At 50.0% G+C, this 20,789-nt stretch overlaps 1 protein-coding gene across 1 annotated transcript in view; it reads left to right on the forward strand.

Moving 5' to 3' along the window:
* Window positions 1-1,247: 1,247 nt before the first annotated feature.
* The window catches only part of EXTL1 (exostosin like glycosyltransferase 1), a 47,362-nt gene continuing 27,820 nt past the window's right edge, over window positions 1,248-20,789 (forward strand). Inside the window, exon 1 of the mRNA XM_032802949.1 lies at window positions 1,248-3,832. Coding sequence (XP_032658840.1) covers window positions 2,898-3,832 — 935 coding nt within the window. The 5' untranslated portion in view covers window positions 1,248-2,897. The remainder of the gene's footprint in view (window positions 3,833-20,789) is intronic.

The raw sequence follows: 20,789 nt of genomic DNA on the forward strand, positions 1-20,789 counted from the left end.
GGAAAAGCTGGCGAGACACCACTGAGGGTATCTCATCAAATTAATTTCCAGTCAGGAAGGCAGCTCCCCTGCCGGTTTAAACTAGAATAGTTCCCTCTGGCCCAGCAGGATTTTGTGGGAATCCAAATAACAACACTGAACCAAAGAAATATTATTATGAGTTGATCAACTGAGAATGTAGTGTGTTAAACATGGCCCTGGGACTGCATCTCCTCTTACTTACACCAGGGCAAATCTGGATCAACTCCATTGAGGTCAATGACTTCACCTTGGTCAGATAGGAGAATCAGATGCACTGAATTCAATGGAGTTCACTAGGCCCAGTGCTTTCAGGGCTCTTATATCTCTAAATAGTCATTTTCCAGAAAGTTTGAGAGCTGATTCTTTCTCTCTCCTGCTGTGCCCAGAGCTTTGTAATCAGCAGCAGGCTCCAAAATTGCTGGCACAGTGGCTGGCTGAGGGGAGCACAAAGAAATTGCTGATAAGGCTACAGGAGTGTCTGAGTGGTGGGGGTAAGAGAGGGGGGAGAGGGTTGGATTTCCTGGCATTCTCCCTCCCTGACAAAAGACATTTTATGGGGACACTTCCCTGCTTCTCCTACAACCAGATCTCTGCTCTGAATACTCAGAGGCCACGCAGGATATTTTCCATCTTCCTGTCCACAATGAACGGCTAAGATGCAGCAGGGTGTGTGAATTTTTCTTGCTCATCCTATTCTAAGAATAAATCACTGCCAGGACTCTTCGGTGGCAGGACGTGGGGAAAATCCCCCTTACAAGCAAATCACTATGAAGCCAGGTGGAGGTTATTTAGCTTTCTCTCTAAGTAAAGCCAGGTCTGATTCCACCCTGGCTGGGGGGGATGGTGCAGGTGGAGAATGAATCCCCTGGATTCCCCCTATATATGAATCACTGTAAGGACTATCCTGCAGGCTCCTGTTGAAGAAGGCAGCTGCACCCCCATGGGGACAGGCTGAGACAGGAGCAAAGAAGACGCTGCTGCCTTGTGATTCGCTGCACACGTAGGCTCGCAGAGCCCCTTCTTGCGGGCAGCCGCCTAACAGCCAATCGGAGAGCAAGCCCAGGACCTTTCCCTGCCCCTCCCCTCTCTTGAGCTCGGTTAGGAAGGAGTTAAGTAGAAGCCCCGCCCCCTGAGGGGCTGGGGGACGAATGAGAGCCGAGTGGGCGGGGCCGGGATGGAATGTTGTGAAAGAGGCGTTAGAACGCTGTGTAACAGCTGCTGCTTGGCAGCCAGAGGAGGAGGACAGAGAGCCAACACAAGGAGGGAAATAGATGACTAGACCCGGATTGGTGGCTAGAAATAAGCACAGAGGGATCAGAAAGAAATGGAAAATCAAAATAAATAGATAAAGCGAGATTGCAAGATAAGACACCCAGAGAGGAAGAGACCAAAATAGACAGAAGTACCGAGAGACGCAAGGCGATCAAGCCAGATACATACCCAGAAAGAGATCAGGCTAAGTAGTCAGCAAGAGAAACATAGAGGGTTGGGGAGAAACGAGATAAATGTGGGTTAATAGAGAGTGACAGAAGAGGAGGTGAGTGGAGAGCAAGAAGAAATGAATCCTGGATTAGAGAGGAGGGACATGGAAACAGAGAAAGGTGACTGTGTACAGTAACTAGGACATATCTATATAAATATGTACATGCCATACATGCACACAGAGGTAGAGGGGGCTAATTACATAAGGGAAGACGAGAGAGCATAATTCTTCATACACCCAGAGAAGTGGGATATAACCCCCCCCATACACATACAGAAATAACTCTCCGCTCAGCGAGAAAGGGCAAACCAAAGGGGATAAAGAGAAAGAGAGAGCTTAATAACAGGCAGAAAGAGCAGAGAGCTTACTCCTAAAAGACCTCCAAAGACTCTCTAATGAGGCTGAGGATGGCAGTATAACTCTGATCAATGAGTGACCAAGAGGTGGTTTGATCATTTGCGGCAAGGGCAGGGGGGCACACTTTCAGCACTGCCATCTCTTTAACTGGAAATGCTCCTCAAACCCAGCAAGAAGCTAGAAGTCAAAGCTCTACAGACAGAACAATCGAAGGACAGGAGACTGGAACCCCGGCTGCTCTATTGAAGCTCTTCAATGGCAGTGGAAGCGGTGATCTCTATCTATGGACCATTGAAGGTAAAGAGGAGACTAAAGCTGGCAGAAGTGGAAAGGAAAAGCTTTCTAAGTGAGAGCATTAGAATGAGCCACTCGGATTGACATTTATCTGCTGCCTGCAGGAAAGTGTAAACTTTTGATACATAGAGAAGTCTGAAGGGGCTGGGGGAAAAAATCCTACATCTGAACTAAGACACGGAAGCGTGTGGGAGCTGATTAAAATGACACAGAATATTAACCCAAGAGAAAGGTATGGTGTAACTTTTCTCTCCAGGGGTTTAAGAGCCAGGCCAAGCAGTGGTAGAATAATGGTTGTTGCTTAACCCAATTACATGCTGAAATAAATATTGCGTTGTAGAAGACAGAATCAGACAGTTTGGAAATCTTGTATGGCATCAAGAAATTGAAGGGTACAGAAACGAATGTTTTTCTATTTAATGTTTTGCTATTAAATCTCCATGGGAGAATAGATTTTATATAAGAAAAGCAAGAAGAGTCCAATTGGACGTGTGCGGTGCTGGAAATGCTGGAAGAGCCTACAGGGTTAATACCGTGCTCCGAAGTCCCGAAACAGACAGGATACAAAACACATGCTCCTAATTGCTCCCACTCCAGTTCGGAAGCTGGCATTGGCTAGTGGACTTTGGATTGCAATCCTCCATTCTGAGCCCACCGGAATGATCTTCCTTTCTGAATCTACCTGCTGACTAAGTTCACCTCCTCTTGGTTCAAATGAGGAGTCAGGGTTCCAGATGAACATATGCAGACCAGGAAGAAATACATTTTCATAACTTTCTTTGCCTCTTGGCTTCTGCTTTTCTTCTTTGGAGGAGACCAAATAAGACGACTGGCCTTCCTCTCCAGAAAGAAAGCCACAGTGCTGAAGAACTGGCCCCGCTGGACGGATAGGTCCCTCCTCAAGAGCTTTGCAGATCCCGAAGAACTTCAGAGCGATGGAGGCCACCACAAACAATCCGCCAAAGCCAGAAGGGAGTCAAGAATTAACATCTATAAGCACAGCAGGTGCCGCATGGAAACTTGCTTTGATTTTTCCAGGTGTGAGAAACATGGTTTCAAGGTCTTTGTCTACCCCATGGAGAGAGAGGACCCAGTGTCAGAAAGTTACCTCAAAATAATCACATCCATTGAGGAGTCCCGATACTACACTTCCAACCCAGAAGAAGCCTGCCTCTTTATCCTAAATATTGATACTTTGGATAGGGATCATCTCTCCATCCAGTATGTCCACAACATCAATGATAAAATCCAAGGTTTCTCTCTATGGAATGATGGGCGAAACCATCTGATATTTAATCTTTACTCAGGCACCTGGCCGAATTACACTGAAGATCTGGGCTTTGACATTGGACAGGCCATCTTGGCCAAGGCAAGTTTTTATGTTGAGAACTTCAGGCCTGGCTTTGATATCTCCATTCCCTTGTTTTCGAAGGAGCATCCTCAGAAGGGAGGGAAGAGGGGCTGGCTGTACCAGAACTCTGTGCCTCCTAAGAAAAAGTACATGTTGGCTTTTAAAGGGAAAAGGTACCTGACTGGCATTGGCTCTGACACCAGGAATGCATTACACCATATCCATAATGGCAAGGAGATCATCTCCCTGACCACCTGCAAACATGGCAAAGACTGGGAGAAACACAAGGACACGCGCTGTGACAAGGATAACTCGGACTATGAAAAGTAAGTCATGACTGATGTTGAGATGTACTGCAATCCAGTGATTTATGGGGGAAATCCCTAGGGGATGGAGGAAACTCCACATGAGTTGAGGCTGTGGACCAAGTTAAATAGTGCAATGAAATGTCGTTAGCCAATAAAAATGCAAAGATATAGAGGAAGAGGGGAGGAAAAGATGTCTCTCCTGGCTGAGAATCAGATCCTTCGCTGATGTGAATGGCCATTGCTTTGTTGGTTATGATGACTTACACCAGCTGAAGATCTGGCCTCGAACATTCAGAGTCACATAACAGATGGGTAATTTCTCTAGTCATCTTCCCCTGTCCCATCCCTCTGTATAAATCACTGCTTAATTTCTGTGATGGGAAGTGAAAGGCAGGGCTGGCCTGTTCTGTATTAAAGTTCAAATAATCTAGTGAGAGCTGCTCTTATCTGCGATCAGCCGGCTGCCCCTCTAATACTAGATTTGCTTTTTTCCAGAATTCTGGCAGAGAGGAATGATACTTTCTCCCCTCCCCCTCCCTCCCCCACCCAGCATAAATATTTTTATTGGAGCAGAACCAAAACGAACCCCCCCAGAGCTGAACACCCCCTAACGTGGAGGTGCTTGGAATCTGGATCCAGGCTTTCGGCCCTTGGCCCATAGCAGCGCCTTGGCAGGTGGGGAGGTTGTTTTGTTGGAATATTGATTCTAGGCAGAACTTCTTGGTTTAGTAATGACGGGAATTACTGCAGTAGTTGTTAGAGTCTTTACCCGCTAAGATCCCATCTACACGCAAGCTGGAGGTGTTATTACCAGCTCAGGTAGACGTGTGTGCACTAGCTTTAACTGACCTAGTGGCTAAATACAGGAGCATACTCATGGGGGTGAAGGCAGCGGGCTGGCTAGCTGCTGCCCCAAGGGCAGTCTTGCATGGGATGCTAGGGACTTACTCAGGCGGCTGGTCTGTTCTGCCACCTACACTGCCGTAGTGACTACGCTTCTGTTGTGAGCCCACTAGCTAGTGCGCATCTGGCTACCCTAGCTGGAAATTCACCTTCCGCTTGAGTGTAGCTGGAGTACCCATGGGTGCGTCTACACTGCCAACCCCCCCCCCCCGCACACCCTCTAGCAGCGCTGAGTCTGACCTGATGACAGTCCTGACCTTTGGAGCTTTTTCTTTACTATAGGCAAAAATACCCTCCGCCCCCGCAACCCTGTCCCGATTTTTCACACTTGCCATCTGGTCGCTCTAAGTAAGTCTCAGAGCCCGGGTCCAGCGATGGCACTAAAAAGAGCAGCGTAGAAGTTTTCTCTCAGGCTGGAGCCTGGGCTCTGAAACCCAGCAAGGGAAGTGGGTCTCAGAGCCTGCCCCTAGCCCAGACGGGAACATCTACACCACAGATGCCATGACTCGAGTTCGAGTCTGTAGCTCTGGGCTCTGAGACTCGTTGCCAGGTTTCTGGGGTGTTGGGTTTTTTTTTTTTTGCAGTGTAGACATAGCCATAGAGTCTGATCCTAAGAGGTGCTGAACAGCTACGGGTCCCATTGACTTTACTCTACGTTGAGAGTGCTTAGCATCTCTGGACTTACTAGTTCAAGTGGGATTTTCCAGCAGGGCTGCGTTGTGGCGTCAGGCTCAGCTCAGTGCTAGCGTGCATTCTTGTGACTGCAAATAATCACTGACTGAAGGATTCCAGCAGCAGGAACATTCAGGTGAGGTGAGATTGGCTCCAGGACATAAGCCATCCCCTGACTAATGGTGGTTAGGCAGACTCCCCCCGTGGGCAGATAATTCTATAATTGTTCACTTCGGAGTTTCTTGGCCCCACAGTGGTGCTGGACCCTGCTGGAGACAGGATTTCGAATGAGATGAACTCCTGGTCTGCTCCTGTCTGGCAATTCCTGCATTTTCCTCTGAGCTGTTATTGATGATGGTTGTCAGCAATGAGTCACTTCCCTGATGGTCAATGTCTTATCACCCAGTGTGAGCGCATTCTGATCCAAGGTTTCGGTTCAAGACCATTGCCATCCGTTAGCAAGATGAGACCCAGCAGAGGAAATTGCTAGACATAGTGGAATAATGAGAAGAAGATAATGACTGTTTCTTTTATACCCTGTCACGAGGAATCCCAGTGGCCGTTGTTCAGTTAGAAGTCCTGATGCCTCTAGGCTTAAATATAAAGGGATGAAATTCTGCCCAGTAGATTCAAGTGGGCATTTTATACTCCCCAGGCAGCCAGGGACGTAGGAAACAGACTCTGGCACTGGCTGCACACTGCAGCAGTGCAGATCAAAGTGTGTGATGGATCCCACACTGCCCCAGCTGTGGGTCGCTTCAGATCAGCTCCAGGGGTTTGAGAGGACATGTCTGTCCCAGGGGCGGGACCCGGCTTTGCAATCTGAACATACAGGGCTCACCTCATGCACTGAGCTGGATCTCTGGGTCCCAACAAACATCTGCCCTGACCACGTTCCCTGCACTGCTCTTCCCGGTCTGTGTTCTCACCATGCACCGTCCGTCAGGGTGTCCCCACATCATGTTACTCACAGCGGCTCTTGGTAGCACCACTGCAGTGGTCCCCTTGCCACAATCTCTCTCTCTCTAGCTTCTCCACGTCCTTTTGCTTTGCCTCAATCTCTGTTTCTCTAAACCCTCACCCTGCTCTCCATGATGTCTCCTTGCTGGGGCACCTTAGATGGCTTCCTCTGGAGTATCTCAGTGCCACTTCGAGCAGCACCTAATGGAGGTCCCAGGGCTCTGCACAGAGTCCTAATGGATGGGCCCCCTCTGTACTTTCATTTCCTTCCCTCTCCCCTTCTTAGCCCTGAAATCCTGCCCAGCACCTGCCACACAATCTAACCGAATGCCAAACTCTGACACTTGAAGCCACCTCGGTTGAAGTTGCGTTGGTCGGCCCCTGCTCTCATTGAAGCCAATGGCAAACCTTGCATGGATTTCAGTGGGGAGCAGGATGAAGCCCTATATGAACAGCACACCAGAAACGCAACTTCCTCTGAGGCAGGGGGCAGCACCCAGTGTGCCATGCAGTGCTGGTGGGAGGGAAAACGCTGGTAAAAGACCCCCCCGCGTCCTCTCTCAGAAATAGCCTGGGGACCTTTGACCGCCAGCCAGGAGGAGCTCAGTTCTCAAGGCTCGTCTGAAAGACCCTCACACAGTCAGGTGCATGGGACTCGGTATAGCTACCTCCCAAGGCGGGAGGGCTGAGACAGCCTTGGTAGGGTTTGAAGCTGTGCATCCAGGGAGTATTGCCATTCCAAACTGCATGCGTTGCCTATTGAGCTCGTCCCTCCAGCCAGGGTGGGGTGTCATTATGGACCATAACAGTGTCACTAGACTGGTGTTCGGTTTGCACATCTCTGGGATGGCTCCGCCCGTCAGCAGCAATTATATCCTGCAGTGCAGCACGGGGAAGAGTTTGGGGGGGGGTCCCATTCATTCTCCTCTCTCTTCCCCAAGGGGAGGGGACAGTTGGTGCTTGTCAGATCATAGGAGTCTTGGGAGTGGCAGCTCCCAGGGGGCCACACTTTGGCTGCAAAACCCCGGGGAAGATATATATGTTGGTATTTTTTAAAGGTCTCTTCATTAACCAAAGATCATTTGTTCCTCGAGTCAACTCTAGCTAAGGTTTAATACGGCTGCTGGCCCTTTCAAACACTGAGGATCTCGCATTGAAGTAGTGACTGGGTTCAGAACAATGATTCTGGGGGTTGGCTGCCCTGGGCACAGGATACAGCGCCTTCCTTTGCCTCTAGATCACTGGTTGGTTGTGACAAAGCCCATAACCGTCCGACAGCTGGTGCACTTCCTGGCGGTTGTACTCACATGACTCCCATCACTGTCATGTCCGAGCAGCTCCTGATCTGTCGTGTTTATCTTCATACAACCCTGTGAGGCAGGGCATGGCTGTTATCCCCATTGTACAGATGGGAAACTGAGGCAGAGAGAAAGGAAGTGACTTGCCCAAGGTCACCCAGGGAGTCTGTGCCAGAGCTGGGAATTACACCCAGGCCTTGTGAGTCCCAGGCTGGCACCTTAATCGCTGCCAAGCTCTCCCTAGTGGCCAAGTCTCCACATCAGAGCCCCCTTTGTCGGCAGTCTCAGAACATGCCAAGGCTGGAACAGGTCTTAAGGCACTGAGCTACCTCCCAGGCTGAAAGCTGGGTCTTGTCCAGACCAGGGTGAAGGCAGCGAGCCTGGGCAGCTGTCACCTGCTACTGCTGTAGCTGTTTTGCGGATAGGTAGATGGCAGTGCTCACTGGGATCATGAGGCCTGGCACCAAAATGGGCAGAGAGGGTGGCTCTCTCCGGAGCCCACCAAGGCTTTCTGTCCTTGCCCTTCTCTGCTCAGCGACAGAAGCCCTGTGGCAGCCCCATAATAGATTCAGAATATCTCCGTCTCGCAGGGAGATCAGATCAACAGGAAAGGCCTCTCAGGACAGCAGCATTAGAGCCATCGTCGATCGCTAGCATTAGGAGGTAGCGGGAGGTTAATATGTGGGCTGCGTGTGTCATCAGGTGGAGATTATCAGGGGCTGCAGAGAGACTCTGCAGTCAGGGAAATGAAAAAAGATCATCAGAATTCCAAAGGCCCCTAGCAGTTTCGCCTGCAGAGGCTGAACCATTAACTCTGTGAAAGCCTCTCCGTAGCCCTCCCCAGTGGCTTTGCTGCTGGTGGCGTTTCTCTGTGCAGCTCGAAGGGCCGAGGCAACCGATCTGTGAACCGGAAAGCAAGCAGTAGCCCAGCCTCCCGGGTCTCGTGTGGACTGTGAATCCAGCGGGATGAGATGGTGGATGGGTCAGAACGGCAGAGACGTGCTCTGTCAGATCCTGCCTGCCAAGTGGATGGCTAGAGGTGTTACGTCAGGTACCTGGAGCAGTGCAGCCTGGTGAGGCTACGAGGTCCTGCGGCTTGGCGTGGCTGCACAGGACCAATGGCAGAGGGAAAGAGGGAAGCAGCCCTCGCTGAGAAACAAGACCCTGGAGCACAGGGCAGCCCTGATCGGGGTTCTTGCATGGAAGAGACTAGAAGGGAAAGGGGCCCAGAAAAGGAGAACCTGCTACAATGGAGTAAAGCATGACCAGGACCCTGAGAGAGTCGCTGTGAAGGGGTGCCCATGGGAAAGGGGGTGCTGTGACTGGACACAGGGCTGGGTCTCCCCATTCCTGCCTCTGCCACAATCTCACTGCGAGAGCTTGGGCAAGTCAGTTACCATCTCTCTGCCTCATTTTTCCCCTCTGTAAAATGGGAGCAATAACACTCCCTGAGGGCATGCGCTGGGGCCTCACAGCAGCACAGCGCGGGCCAGGATTTGGCCCGGGGTCCAGAAATGACTGGCTAAGCCTCCCACTCAGAAGGGAATGGGAGCAGCCTGGACGCACTGCCAGGCCCTGTTAAGAATCAGAAGGAAGGAATAGTTCTTCCCCCTCTGAACACAGGAAACCTCAGTGCAGTCACTGGAATTGCACCAGTGCATGTAAGATCAGAATCAGGGCCACGGTGTTTGTGCCAGGGGAGCTTAGGGAGAACCAGGCCAGGTCACCCCCAGTGTGCGTTTTCTGAGCTCTCTTCCAGGGGCCTGGGGTCGGGATGCCTGTGAGGATACCTGTGGTCTTGGACAGGCACATCCTAGAGTGGCTAGCCTCTCCTGCTGCTTGGATAGGTCACCTTGAGCTGGGAATCAGACCCGCAGCTCCAAGTGAGGACGTTCCCTAAGATCACAGCAGGTTTGGGTACTCACCCTCTCGGAATGTGTGTCTGTGTCCTCCACCTCTGGCGAACGTCTCTTTCTGCAACTATTTCAGGCTCCCTTGTACTCCCAGGGATTCATTAAAGGGGCAAAGTGAGGCTTTATTTCTTGCGCACATGACAGAGGCATTGTCAGCCTGGAGAGCTCTGCCTCGTGCATAATTAAAACACCCCTTGCCCTGGAGTGCTAAACGTGCCTCTCGCTCAGTAATTGCTATCCCGACAATTAAAATAAATGGCGTATTAGTTTAACTACCCGGCCACCTGCTGGATTTCACCTCCTGTCAGATGCCAGGCGGTCTTCATGTCTCATCCATCACAAAGGGAACAGTTCCCCGGGAATTAAAATGCCAGCCCAGCAGGAAGTGTCCTCGGTACAACAGGGAGAGCGTGTGTGTGGGTAGCAGCTAATGTGCGTTGGTTTGGGGAGATGCTTCTGAGAGCAGGAGACCGAGCGTTTGTGCAGAGACTGCAGGAAGCTGGGACGCAGGCCAGAAGAGTAATATGGCATTGACGTGAATGTCCCATTGAAGGAAGGGAGTTGTTTCTGGTTCCTTCCTGAGAACAGTAAGCTAGGACTCCTGGGTGCTGTTCCTAACACACTGGGCAAGTCACGCAGACCCTCATTTACAGACTGGGTGACCAGAATCCCAAAGATATTTAGGTGCCAACTCCCATTGATTTCAGTGGGCTTTAGGCACCTAAATACCTGTGAGGATCTGGGCCTGGGTAGATAAGGTTAATCCATATTTAGGCACCTGGAGAAGGCATCTGGTTTCCCCAAGCACAGAGCCCCAACAGCCCCAGCTGTTTTCATGGGGAGCTGTTGGGCGCTCAGTCCTTTGGAAAAAAACAAAACAAAACAGGCCGCTTATTTATGCAACTAAATGTGGACTTAGGAAGTTGGCTTTCGGCTTTTTAAAAATCGTGACCCAGGACTCCTGGGTTCTGTTTACGATGACCACCAATCTGAGGCAGTTCCTTTAGGCCAAGCTTGTCAAACTAGGCTACCTAAATGCATAGCATGGCTGAAAGTCAGGCCTCCATAAGCACCTGCCTATAAAACGTGGGTCGTATTTCCCTGTTTCACAGAGGCTTAATTCATTAGTCTGAGCAGGGCATGTTGAGATCCTCAGATGAAAGGCATCACAGAGGTGCTAGGGTTAGTACAGAAAGAGAAAAATCACCGTTTGGACAGGACCAAGGTCAGATCTTCACCAGAAGGAGCTTTGGAAAGTGAAATGCCTTCCCCTCCCCATACTCAAGTAAAGGCTAGGGTTTGCAAGCACAAGAAGATTTACATTGAACTGAGGATGGAATTAGACTCATGATACATGGAGAGCGATCATCTGACTGGCAGACTGACTTATGGGGTGGAGTGAAAGGGTTCACTCCATAGCTGGGATCAAGGTGGCAAAGGACTCTGAGAATGGTTAGCAGGTAGACAATTTTGATACATTTCCTATTTCCCTAACCAACAATAACCCTTGCTGTGCTGCACACTTTTAAGAACTGGCAAGGTTAAGAATTGACATTTGTACTGCAACCTTCCTCCCTGAGTTCTCCCCAGCAGTGGGCCAGATTCCGATCTCAGCCATACCAGTGTCAATCCAGAAGAAATCATAGGATCATGGTAGTTAGAGGGGACCACAAGGGTCACCTAATGATACAATGTAAGGAAAAGGGGCGATTTTGACTAAGGAAACTGAGGCAACCCCCTGCTCTTAAGAAAAGTGCTCTGGGATCTTTAAAGTCCACGTAGCGCAAACGGGAGCTTGGTTTTTAAAGGTTTCATCCGAAAGATCTGCACCCAGTAAGCTGCCTGGAACCAAATGCAGATCTACCCTGGAAGGATGAAGGGCCGAGCGTGAGGAATGTCTAAGAGTTTACATTCTTTACCAGGGTTATCCACCAGCCATCCTAGGACTGTGCTGAGTTCTGGGCTCGATCCTGCACTCCTTATGGGGCTGGACTTCTATTCATTTCAACTGCTGCAGCAGGCCCTATGTGAACTGCAAGTGCCCATGTGATCATGCCCGGGCACTTGCAATGCAAAGCAAGTGAAATCTTCACATTGATATGGAGGGCCAGATTTTTCAAAGGCGGCACAAGGGGAACAGCTGGAAATGCTCTCGGTGCCTGTGCCACACGGGGGATTGCCCACAGATTTGCCAGCCCACTGGGTGAGGGCTCATTGTGGCAGCACCGTTCTGGACCTTGTGATGTGAAAATCGAGAGCCGAATCCTGAGCATCCTCCACCAACTTCTGTTAGGAGCTGTGGGGGCGCAGCACTTTTTAGGAACAGCTCCGTGCTTTGCGGGATCAAGCCCAATTTAACCCAAATCAGATCCTTTCAAAAAACAAACACCTGGGAAAAACAACCTACATAAAGAAAGACAAACATCTTGCAGCCTCCTGAACTAAACACGCAACATGGGAGAAGGCCCTGGGAGAAATGATTGACTGAGCTTTATTTCAATCACAGCTGTATCTAGGTAATGCTACCCTAGCGTTTAGTATCCTCATTGAAAGCCAGTGACGACACAGACGTGTTCACAAGTTGCTGCTGTCTCGGCAGGATGATGTTGGACCTGCAGGCTTAAGTATTTCTGTTAACAATAATTATTTGCATTTATGCAGCGCTTTAATCCCAAAGGCTCTCATGGCACTTTGCCAACTCTCTGGGCAATGCCTGGCAAAATCATTGCGGCAGCCAATTACCCCAGGCAGAAGAGGGGAATGAAAACATTCCAGGCCTGATTTCTTTTACACCAAAGCCCCTTTACGCCACTCTGCCGGTGTAAAGGAGCCTTGAAGTGGACCTCAGTGTAACTTAACACCCATTGGAAAGGAGCATCAGGTTCCCCTAACACGTTGTATTTCTCCAGCACCTTCCTCCTGAGGATCTCAGAGCACTTCATGAAAATTACTTCACTCATCTCTTTAAAAAAAAAAAAAAGTCTTTGCCCTCTAGCTGGTGGAGGTAAGTGTTGGTTTTTACGAACAGGTTAAACACCTGTCAGGGATGATCTAGATGTACTTGATCCTGCCTCAAGGCGGGTGAATGGATCTCCATGACCTTTGGAGGTCTCTTCCAGTGCTACATTTCTGTGATCAATGAATTAATGCCCACCTGGACTATGAGGCTTACAGCCATTTTACAGGTGATTAACTGAGGCACAGAAAGGTCAAGAGCTACGCTGGTCACAGTGGCCTCATCTGGCAGCCTCAGTTCTGGGTGTCCAACTTAACACCCTTTGGGCCTGATTTTCAAAGCTCCCGGGCCCCCGCAGCTCACATGGACTCCAGTAGGTCCAGGATGGGAGGAGGGTTCAGTGATTCTTAAAATCAGGTCCCAGGTGCCTGAGGTTGGGTACTGCAAATACATGGCCATTTCAAAAGAGATTGTGGCAGCACCTCTGTTGACCCATTGCTTTGAAAATGTAGGGCTCAGTCAACCACAACCACAGACTTTAGTTGGAGGAGTCCAAGGTAAAACAGAGTACGTCTGTGCTGCATGCGTCCCGCGTGTTCTTACACGTGGTTTGGCCCAACCTCCCCAACCACCATCCACACACACGCTTATGTGGCCTTTGAACCCACGTTTGCTTGCCCAGGGCAGGCAATAAACCCCAAAGCAGGCATACAGTCCCAATTCCCAGTCCCCTTTTCTTGGACTAGCTGCAAGACCATCCTTGCTTCCCAGTAGTCGGTTCTGTTGCACTCACCTCATTAAGAATATCCTTGCCTATGCGGTGACGGGTGGGAACAGGCAAGTCGGTGCCAGTGGAATTTTGCGGTGCTGTTAATAAATGTGCTTAATGAAAACATCCTCATCCTGATACCACCCCTCCCCCCCAGCACATTACACATAAAAGTGCCTGACAATGCATTTTTCATACCAAGGTATCTTTGCATGAGCAGCTGAGACGAGGCCAGAGCCATTACGAAGGGAAGATGAGCGATTGTCTTGTCTGAGCTGGGAATGCAGTGACGCTGTACTCTGAAAAGAGACACTGTCTGTAGCACAGAGCCGTATGTCATTAAACACCCACAGATCATCGCTGTCAAGAAGAAAAATGGGCCTTTCTGAGTGCTGGAAAGCACCAGGCTGCCCCTTTTGCTGACGTAATGTCAGGACACACCTTGTGAGCCCTGGTTTCAGTAAGCCTAAAAAAAAAACCGCTTTGGAGTTCTACTCTTCAAAGTGAAACATCGATCCTGAGCCTGGCTTGCGAGGAAGAATGGTGAGAGAGTCATGACTGAGCAGGTTGCATGCTGACATGGGAGCCAGGAAGTCCTGAATCCTAACCGGGGCTCTGACATGCTTCTCTGTGACCCTGGGCAAATCACTTGATGGCTCCCTCACTCAGTTTCCCCACATGTAAAATGTATTGTAGATAGTAACCCTAGAATCCTGGCGGTCAGCAATCAGCTTGTCCAGGGTCCCTCTCCATCCCCCAGGGGTGGTTGTACAATGTACTATTTAGTTGTAGGGCTGGAGGTGCAGGGAAGCCAAGAGCCGGTCCTCAAAAGCCCTGTTCCTCACTGCCCCTCATCAGCTTGGTGCCCCATAAACTCTAAAACTACTGCTCACATGATGGCCTGGACATATGAGCATGATTATTGCTGGCTGTATCTGGGGGTAATTGGGTGATATCGGGACGGGGGGTGGTCTGGGACCACTGAGTGCTGGGGGGTTGCTATTTGGTAGTTAAGTACCCAGTGAAGATAAAACGCATCTCATTACTGCTACCCTGTCCTAGACACAAAGCTTGATAATGCTTCCCTGGCAGCTGGCCCCTTGGAAAAGAGAAATATACCAGATTTACGTACCTTCTGCCCAGCCACCTGCAGAAACCAGGATATTAGTAACAGTCGCCATATGGCGTTTAATGAAAATATCACTTCCATTAGATCTAGGCAGGACACGCGCTGGCCCGGCTGCGCTGCACGAGGAGGCAGGAGCTGGTAATCTCCAGCTAGGGGAAGAAAATGCTGATTAAAAGCAAGAGCCAGGGCTGGTGACCCAGTGATAGCTCATCCTAAGGTGAGAGCTTGAGTCCCGATCCAGGGCTCGTGAGGTCTGAACTAGTAGAGCCGGAGGGTACTTTGAACTCAGCACACTCTGAGGGAGAGGAGGCTGGGTCTGGTGACACTCATAGCAGTCTATATCCAGTGTAGGGGCATGGTGGGCTCTGCAGAGACTTCCACCAGGATAGTGGCCACGTGACGTGATAGCCACAGAAACCGTCGTGTCTCTTGTGGATGCCCCATAGCTGCCTGGAAATCTTCTTTTGGGCTCCCTCCCTCTGCAGGCAGGGCTAGAGTACGGTTGGTCTCTTGGCATTGGCAGACAGTTGACATTTCGGCCTGTTGTTTTCAGCCGAGTCATAGAGCGCACAGGTGCGTCCTGCAGCTCCCTGTGGCCCATCCATGAACTCTCAGCCCTCAAGCCTGATCTCACTGAAATCAGCAGCCAAACTCCCACTGATGTCAGGGGACCAGGCTGAAACCCTCCCACAAGAATGGATCCATCCATGGCAGATTTGGTTCGATTTTCTCATGGTATCAGCACCAATATTTCTGCAAACGAATCTTAACTCACCCAGGCACCACTGGGTCCTTAACCTATTTTAGTTCATTGCCCCAGACCATCGACGTAGAATAGCTTCATTAACCTGGTGCTTCAGAGCGGATGACCTAGAATCTGTGACTCATGGCCTTTAATGAGAAGAAAATATAATGTGGTCAGAAAAACGAGGCAAAGGGGAGATATGGGAGAACCCCCCCACCAGTTTCCAGTTATTGAGCTTTTTAGAATGTACTGTCCACAGACTCTCAGTGGGAGATGTGTTATTCCTTTTGTAGTTTGTACATGAAAATGCAGTCGAATCGGGTAATAAGGTTAATTTGGGCAACTGCTAGTCTGATTGTTAGGGCCAACAGATTGTCACCTCCAGAGCTGTAAAATAGTGATCTTTCCACATCAGCCACACATAGCCATGCAAAAGCGCCATCCTGCCCAGACCAGATGAGCTCTACAGGGCATTTTAATGTCACGGCAGGTCAGTCGGGTTATAATTGGTTCTGATTGTCAGCTCCCCGGGGCACTAAGGTCTTTTATCTGCAGCTGACTGGCACCCAGACAGGTGTGAAATTCATTCCCACCTCTGCAAGCATCGCAGAAATTACTCTCAGCCTGGCTCTTACAACTCACTGATTGGTCCGAGGGAGGGGCAAACACCCTGGCTGCCGCCGCAGGAAATGGCTATGGGAATGTACATTTGGGCAAGTGGTCTCAGCTGCATTTCTATTACAGCAAGACAGTGAAATTGGTGTAAAAGCCCAGTGGAGACCAGGCACTGTATTTTATTTTAATGTAGCCAGTCAAGGTAAAGCCTCAATGGGAGGTATATAGGGTTGACCTCAACTGGCTACATCAACTAGCGACAAGATCTCAGACTTTCCACTCGTGTCAGCGTCTCTTTTGATCCTGAGGGTTTTATCCAAAACCCACAGGGCCAGATTTTGAATCATGCTAAGGGCCCTTTAAACCTCTCCGACAGCATCAAGGAGTCATCAAGTGTGATTTGCACCCACTCAAAGGCATCCTTAGGCTCCCAGAGATGCACAAAGGAGGCTCAGGCCTTTAATGAGCCATTTGAATTAGGGTGACCAGACAGCAAGTGTGAAAAATCAGGATTGGTGTGTGTATGGGGGGAGTAATAGGCGCCTATATAAGAAAAAGCCCCAGATATCAGGACTGTCCCTATAAAACTGGAACATCTGGTCCTGCTAATTTGAATGAAGTTACGTATGGGGGATAATCAGCCATGGATGGGCAGCTTTAAGGTTGCAGTGGGCCACAAAATCCACAGAACCCTTTGCTGGTCAAGGAAGGAGCAGCCTTTGCTGTCCTGGGGCAGCTTGCCTGACGGCTACTGCTGCTGCGAGAACACTTGCCAGAGCAGCGAGTCCTGCACTGACCCACCGTGCCACGTCACATCTACCTGCCCGCCCATAATCCCCGGAAAGGCAGATGAGTCCGTGCCCCCTGCCATGGTCCCCTGCCACCAGTGACCCCCTCCGCCATTCGGTAACTCCCGGGCACGTGCCATCCCCGAGTGAGACTGGGAAGCTGCCCCTGCCACACCCCCAGGCAGCAGGAAGAGCCACCTCTCACCTCTTCTTTCTGCTGGCAGCCTCCTCCCCTCTGCCTCGTCTGGTCAGCGGGCCAAATAAAATGCTCTGGTGGGCTGGATGCTGCCCACCTCAGCTGCCCACCCCTGATCTAGGGTGACTGTGTGACTTAGGAACCCAAGTTCCATTTTCACAAGTGATCTGGGCCCTTAGGGCTGGATTTTTAAAGGTACAGAGACACTTAAAGGTGGGATTTTTGTGGAATTTTCAGATGCCCCTCATTGAAATCAATGGAATTTAGGTGCCTAGGTACTTCTGAAAATCCCTATATTATTTTTTGAAAATCTGGCCATTAGTTAAGTCAGTAGAAGAATCCTTCCGCCCACCTAGCTGTGTCTACACCAGGGGGTCAGGACAACCAGCTGTGGCGCTCAGGGTGCAAAATCTTTCCCAGCCCTGAGCGATAGGGTGACCAGATGTCCCGATTTTATAGGGACAGTAACAATATTTGGGGCGTTGTGTTATATAGGTGCCTATTACTCCCCATCCCCTGTCCCGATTTTTCATACTTGCTCTCTGGTCACCCTACTGAGCGATATAGTGACGTTGATGTAATTTTTAAGAGTAGATCGGGCCTTCGGTTCCTCTTACCCCTCGTCTGAACACCTCCCAGCATGACGGTAAACCTTGGGCCTGGGATTGTGTGGTGCTGGGGTTGGGGAGCTCTTCCTTGAGCAGGTTGCAGACCTGTGGTTTGCTGAGAATTGTTTTAGGTTTTATGTCTTAGAAATGTACGTGTGGTCCTCGTTACAGATACTTACCCCGCCATAATAAAATTGACAGGGTTTGTCCATCATCTGCAAAGAAAGCATTTATCCGGTTCTTCTTTCGTATGGCTTGGGTAGGTAGCAACAGCTACACATTTATATCTAAGTTTGATAGGCAGCACATTGCCGCAGCAGTGAGCTGGTGAACATCCTGCATGCTCTCGGCAAAAGAACGAAGGGGACACTCAGCTATTATGTGCTCCATCGTTTGTGCCTGGTGACCACCGTCGCATAAAGGGTTTTTGCCTCATTTTCCATTTAAAGAGATTTGTCCACAGCTCCCATGAGACGTCCTGACATGATTCAATCTGCACAAATCAAAACCTGGTGGTTCCTCAGCAGGATCAATGACGAGCGGTTTGTTTTGAGTGGTCAAAATGCTCCATGTGACTCTTTAGCGAGCCTCAGCGTCGAAGTTGGGCAAAAGGGTCTTGAAACAGTTCCATAAAGGGTTGTGGGATTTTAATCTCATCTTTGGCGGGTTCTGCAGGTCATCATGCAGCGGGGCCCTCGCGTTTGCAGTGACCTAGTTGAGAAAGCGAGATGTCTAAGCTGCTCTTCTAATCTGTGGAGGCTGGATGTGCGATAGGATTGGGAGCTAGTTGACTGGAGTCGATTTGAACATCGCTGACACTATGCACATGGCATTCTTGAGTTGAGTGCTCACACGTTTAGCATGACTGCTGTGAGATCACACTGGCACACAATACTCAGCTGCAGGACATACCAAGGCAATTGTTGTGGTTTGTAAGGTCCATGGACTGGAGCCCAATGATGTTCCGGCCAATTTTCTGATAAGCGCGACACGAGACCTGACCTTATTGCGGTTGTTCTCAAGGTGCTGTCGAGAGGTCAAACTCCGGGCCAGTGTAATGCCGATACTTTGGACTAGCCTCGTGCATATCAAGTTTGGTATTAGCCATTTTATTGTTCAGATGGAAAGCGGTTACCATGGGGTTTTTTGGATTAGGCCCAAGTTTCCAGCATTGGAAATAATCAGCCATTGTGCTGGAGTGACCAGATGTCCCGATTTTATAGGGACAATCCCAATTTTGGGGTCTTTTTCTTATATAGGCTCCTAGTATCCTCCCACTCCCATCCCAATTTTCCACATTTGCTGTCTGGTCACTCTGCATGGTTGTGCTAAGATCTCAGGTGCAGCTGATGGTATGGAGGCATCCGATCAGGGCATCCCTCTTGACTCAGCAAAACACAACATTTACATTTGTTTCCATAGCACAATGGTAAATAGCACTACCTCGATATAATGCGACCTGATATAACACAAATTTGGCTATAATGCAGTAAAGCAGTGCTCCGGGGAGGTGGGGCTGTGCTCTCTGGCAGATCAAAGCAAGTTCGATATAATGAAGTTTCACATATAACGCAGTAAGATTTTTTGGCTCCCAAGCAAGGCCAGCTTGAGGAAGTATGGGGCCCAATTCAAACAGTTTTGAAGGGGCCCTGACAGAGATGAGAAAAAAAAACAAAAAACCCACACACATGTAAAAAAACACGGGTGGTGCTCCGAGTCTTCTGCGACACTTCAGCGGCGGGTCCTTCACTCACTCCAGGTCTTTGGCAGCACTGAAGGACCCACCGCCGAAGTGCTGCCGAAGACCCAGGGCGCCGCCAGGTGAGTAAAAATTAAAAAGGCGCCTCTAGCCAGGGAAAGGATTCTCACTGGGCGCGGGGCCCAATTTGGGGGAATTGGTTGAATTGGCCTAAAGCCGGCCCTGCTCCCGAGGACAGCGTTATATTGAGGTAGAGGTGTAACGCCATTTCCCTGGTGTTCATTTCCCTTCCCTTTCCCAGACTTTGAGTTTTGGGTGCTCATTTCTGAGACTGGTCACATGCTGGAAAGGTGCCAGATTGATGGCCCGAGGAACCGCACTAAAGCTTATGTGTAAGAGACCACAACAAGACAGAATAGGCAGCAGCTGGGCAAACCTTCCATGCTGGGGGCATGCTCTTGGGGAGGCAGCCGTCCAAATCCTTGGCTTGTCAGGTGACTGGGGGACACCTTTAGGGTGCACAGGACCAACACCCACAGTCTAATCAGTTTCTCTGCCCACCCCTGTGGACTTGTGGCTCCGCACCCACCACCACCAGCCACTCTTCCTGCCTCCACTGCTGGTTTGTAAGGCCATGGCGACTGCAGCTAGGGAAGCCAAGAGGCAGCACCAAAGTGCAGCAGGGAATGGGGACAAGCTGATGGGAGCTGCTGACCTATTACTGTGGCTCTTTGGCAATGTACATTGGTAAATTCTGGCTCCTTCTTAGGTAGGGTGACCAGATGTCCCAATTTTATAGGGACAATCCCGATATTTGGGGCTTTGTCTTAGGCAGATGCCTATTGCCCCCCACCCCCATCCTGATTTTTCACACTTGCTGTCTGGTTACCTTATTCTCAGGCTCAGGTTGACCACCCCTGACCTAGCTTCTGCTTTAGCTCACGTGCTCATCTGACCTCTGTTATTACCATGGTGCCTGGGCACCTCACTCTCTTTCATGTATTTCTCCTTGCAACACCCCTGTGAGCTAGGGCAGAGTATGACAGGGACAATATAACAGAGCAAAGTGACTTGCCCAAGGTCACGCAGCAAAACTGTGGCAAAGAGACTTGAACCCAAGCTGCCCAAGTCCTAAGCAAGCAGCCCAACCAACACGCCTAGCACTCGCCTCTGCCACTGACTTGGGTGGATGGTTAGAATGGAAGCGTTCCAGGGCACAGGCCAGGCCATCCTAGATCTCTGTACAGTGCCTGGCACATTTTGGGTGCTTCTGGACTAGTAAGTGATGAGGACCCTCGCTGGGCCTCATTTTCCCCATCTGAAAAGCGAGGATAATGGTACCTGACCTCCCACCTTCGTAAAGTGCTCTCAACTCTTGGGCTGCACGGCACTTCTTCAATCTGTAGTTCTGTTGTTCTTATTAGCTATCCTAGCACATTTCATGGCAACCACGGATCCCTCAATGGTCTTAAAGGCACGAGGAGATCTGGTCCTTTGCTCAGCTGTGGCACTGATGTAATCATGGACAAGCCACTAACCCGTGCTCTGCCTCAGTTTCCCCATCAGTAAGATGAGAAGAATATTGACTTACCTCAAAGCAGGGTGGGGCCTGGAGCCGGGGCCTGAAGTTAGCTGCATGTTTCTGGAAGGGGGAATGTTTTCACTTCTTAATCTGGCCGAGTAAACCACAGGCTGCAGTCTCTTGGGTCCCAGTCTTCTGGGGC

The sequence above is a fragment of the Chelonoidis abingdonii genome, chromosome 25 (assembly GCF_003597395.2).
Source record: "Chelonoidis abingdonii isolate Lonesome George chromosome 25, CheloAbing_2.0, whole genome shotgun sequence".
Lineage (NCBI taxonomy): Eukaryota > Metazoa > Chordata > Testudines > Testudinidae > Chelonoidis > Chelonoidis abingdonii.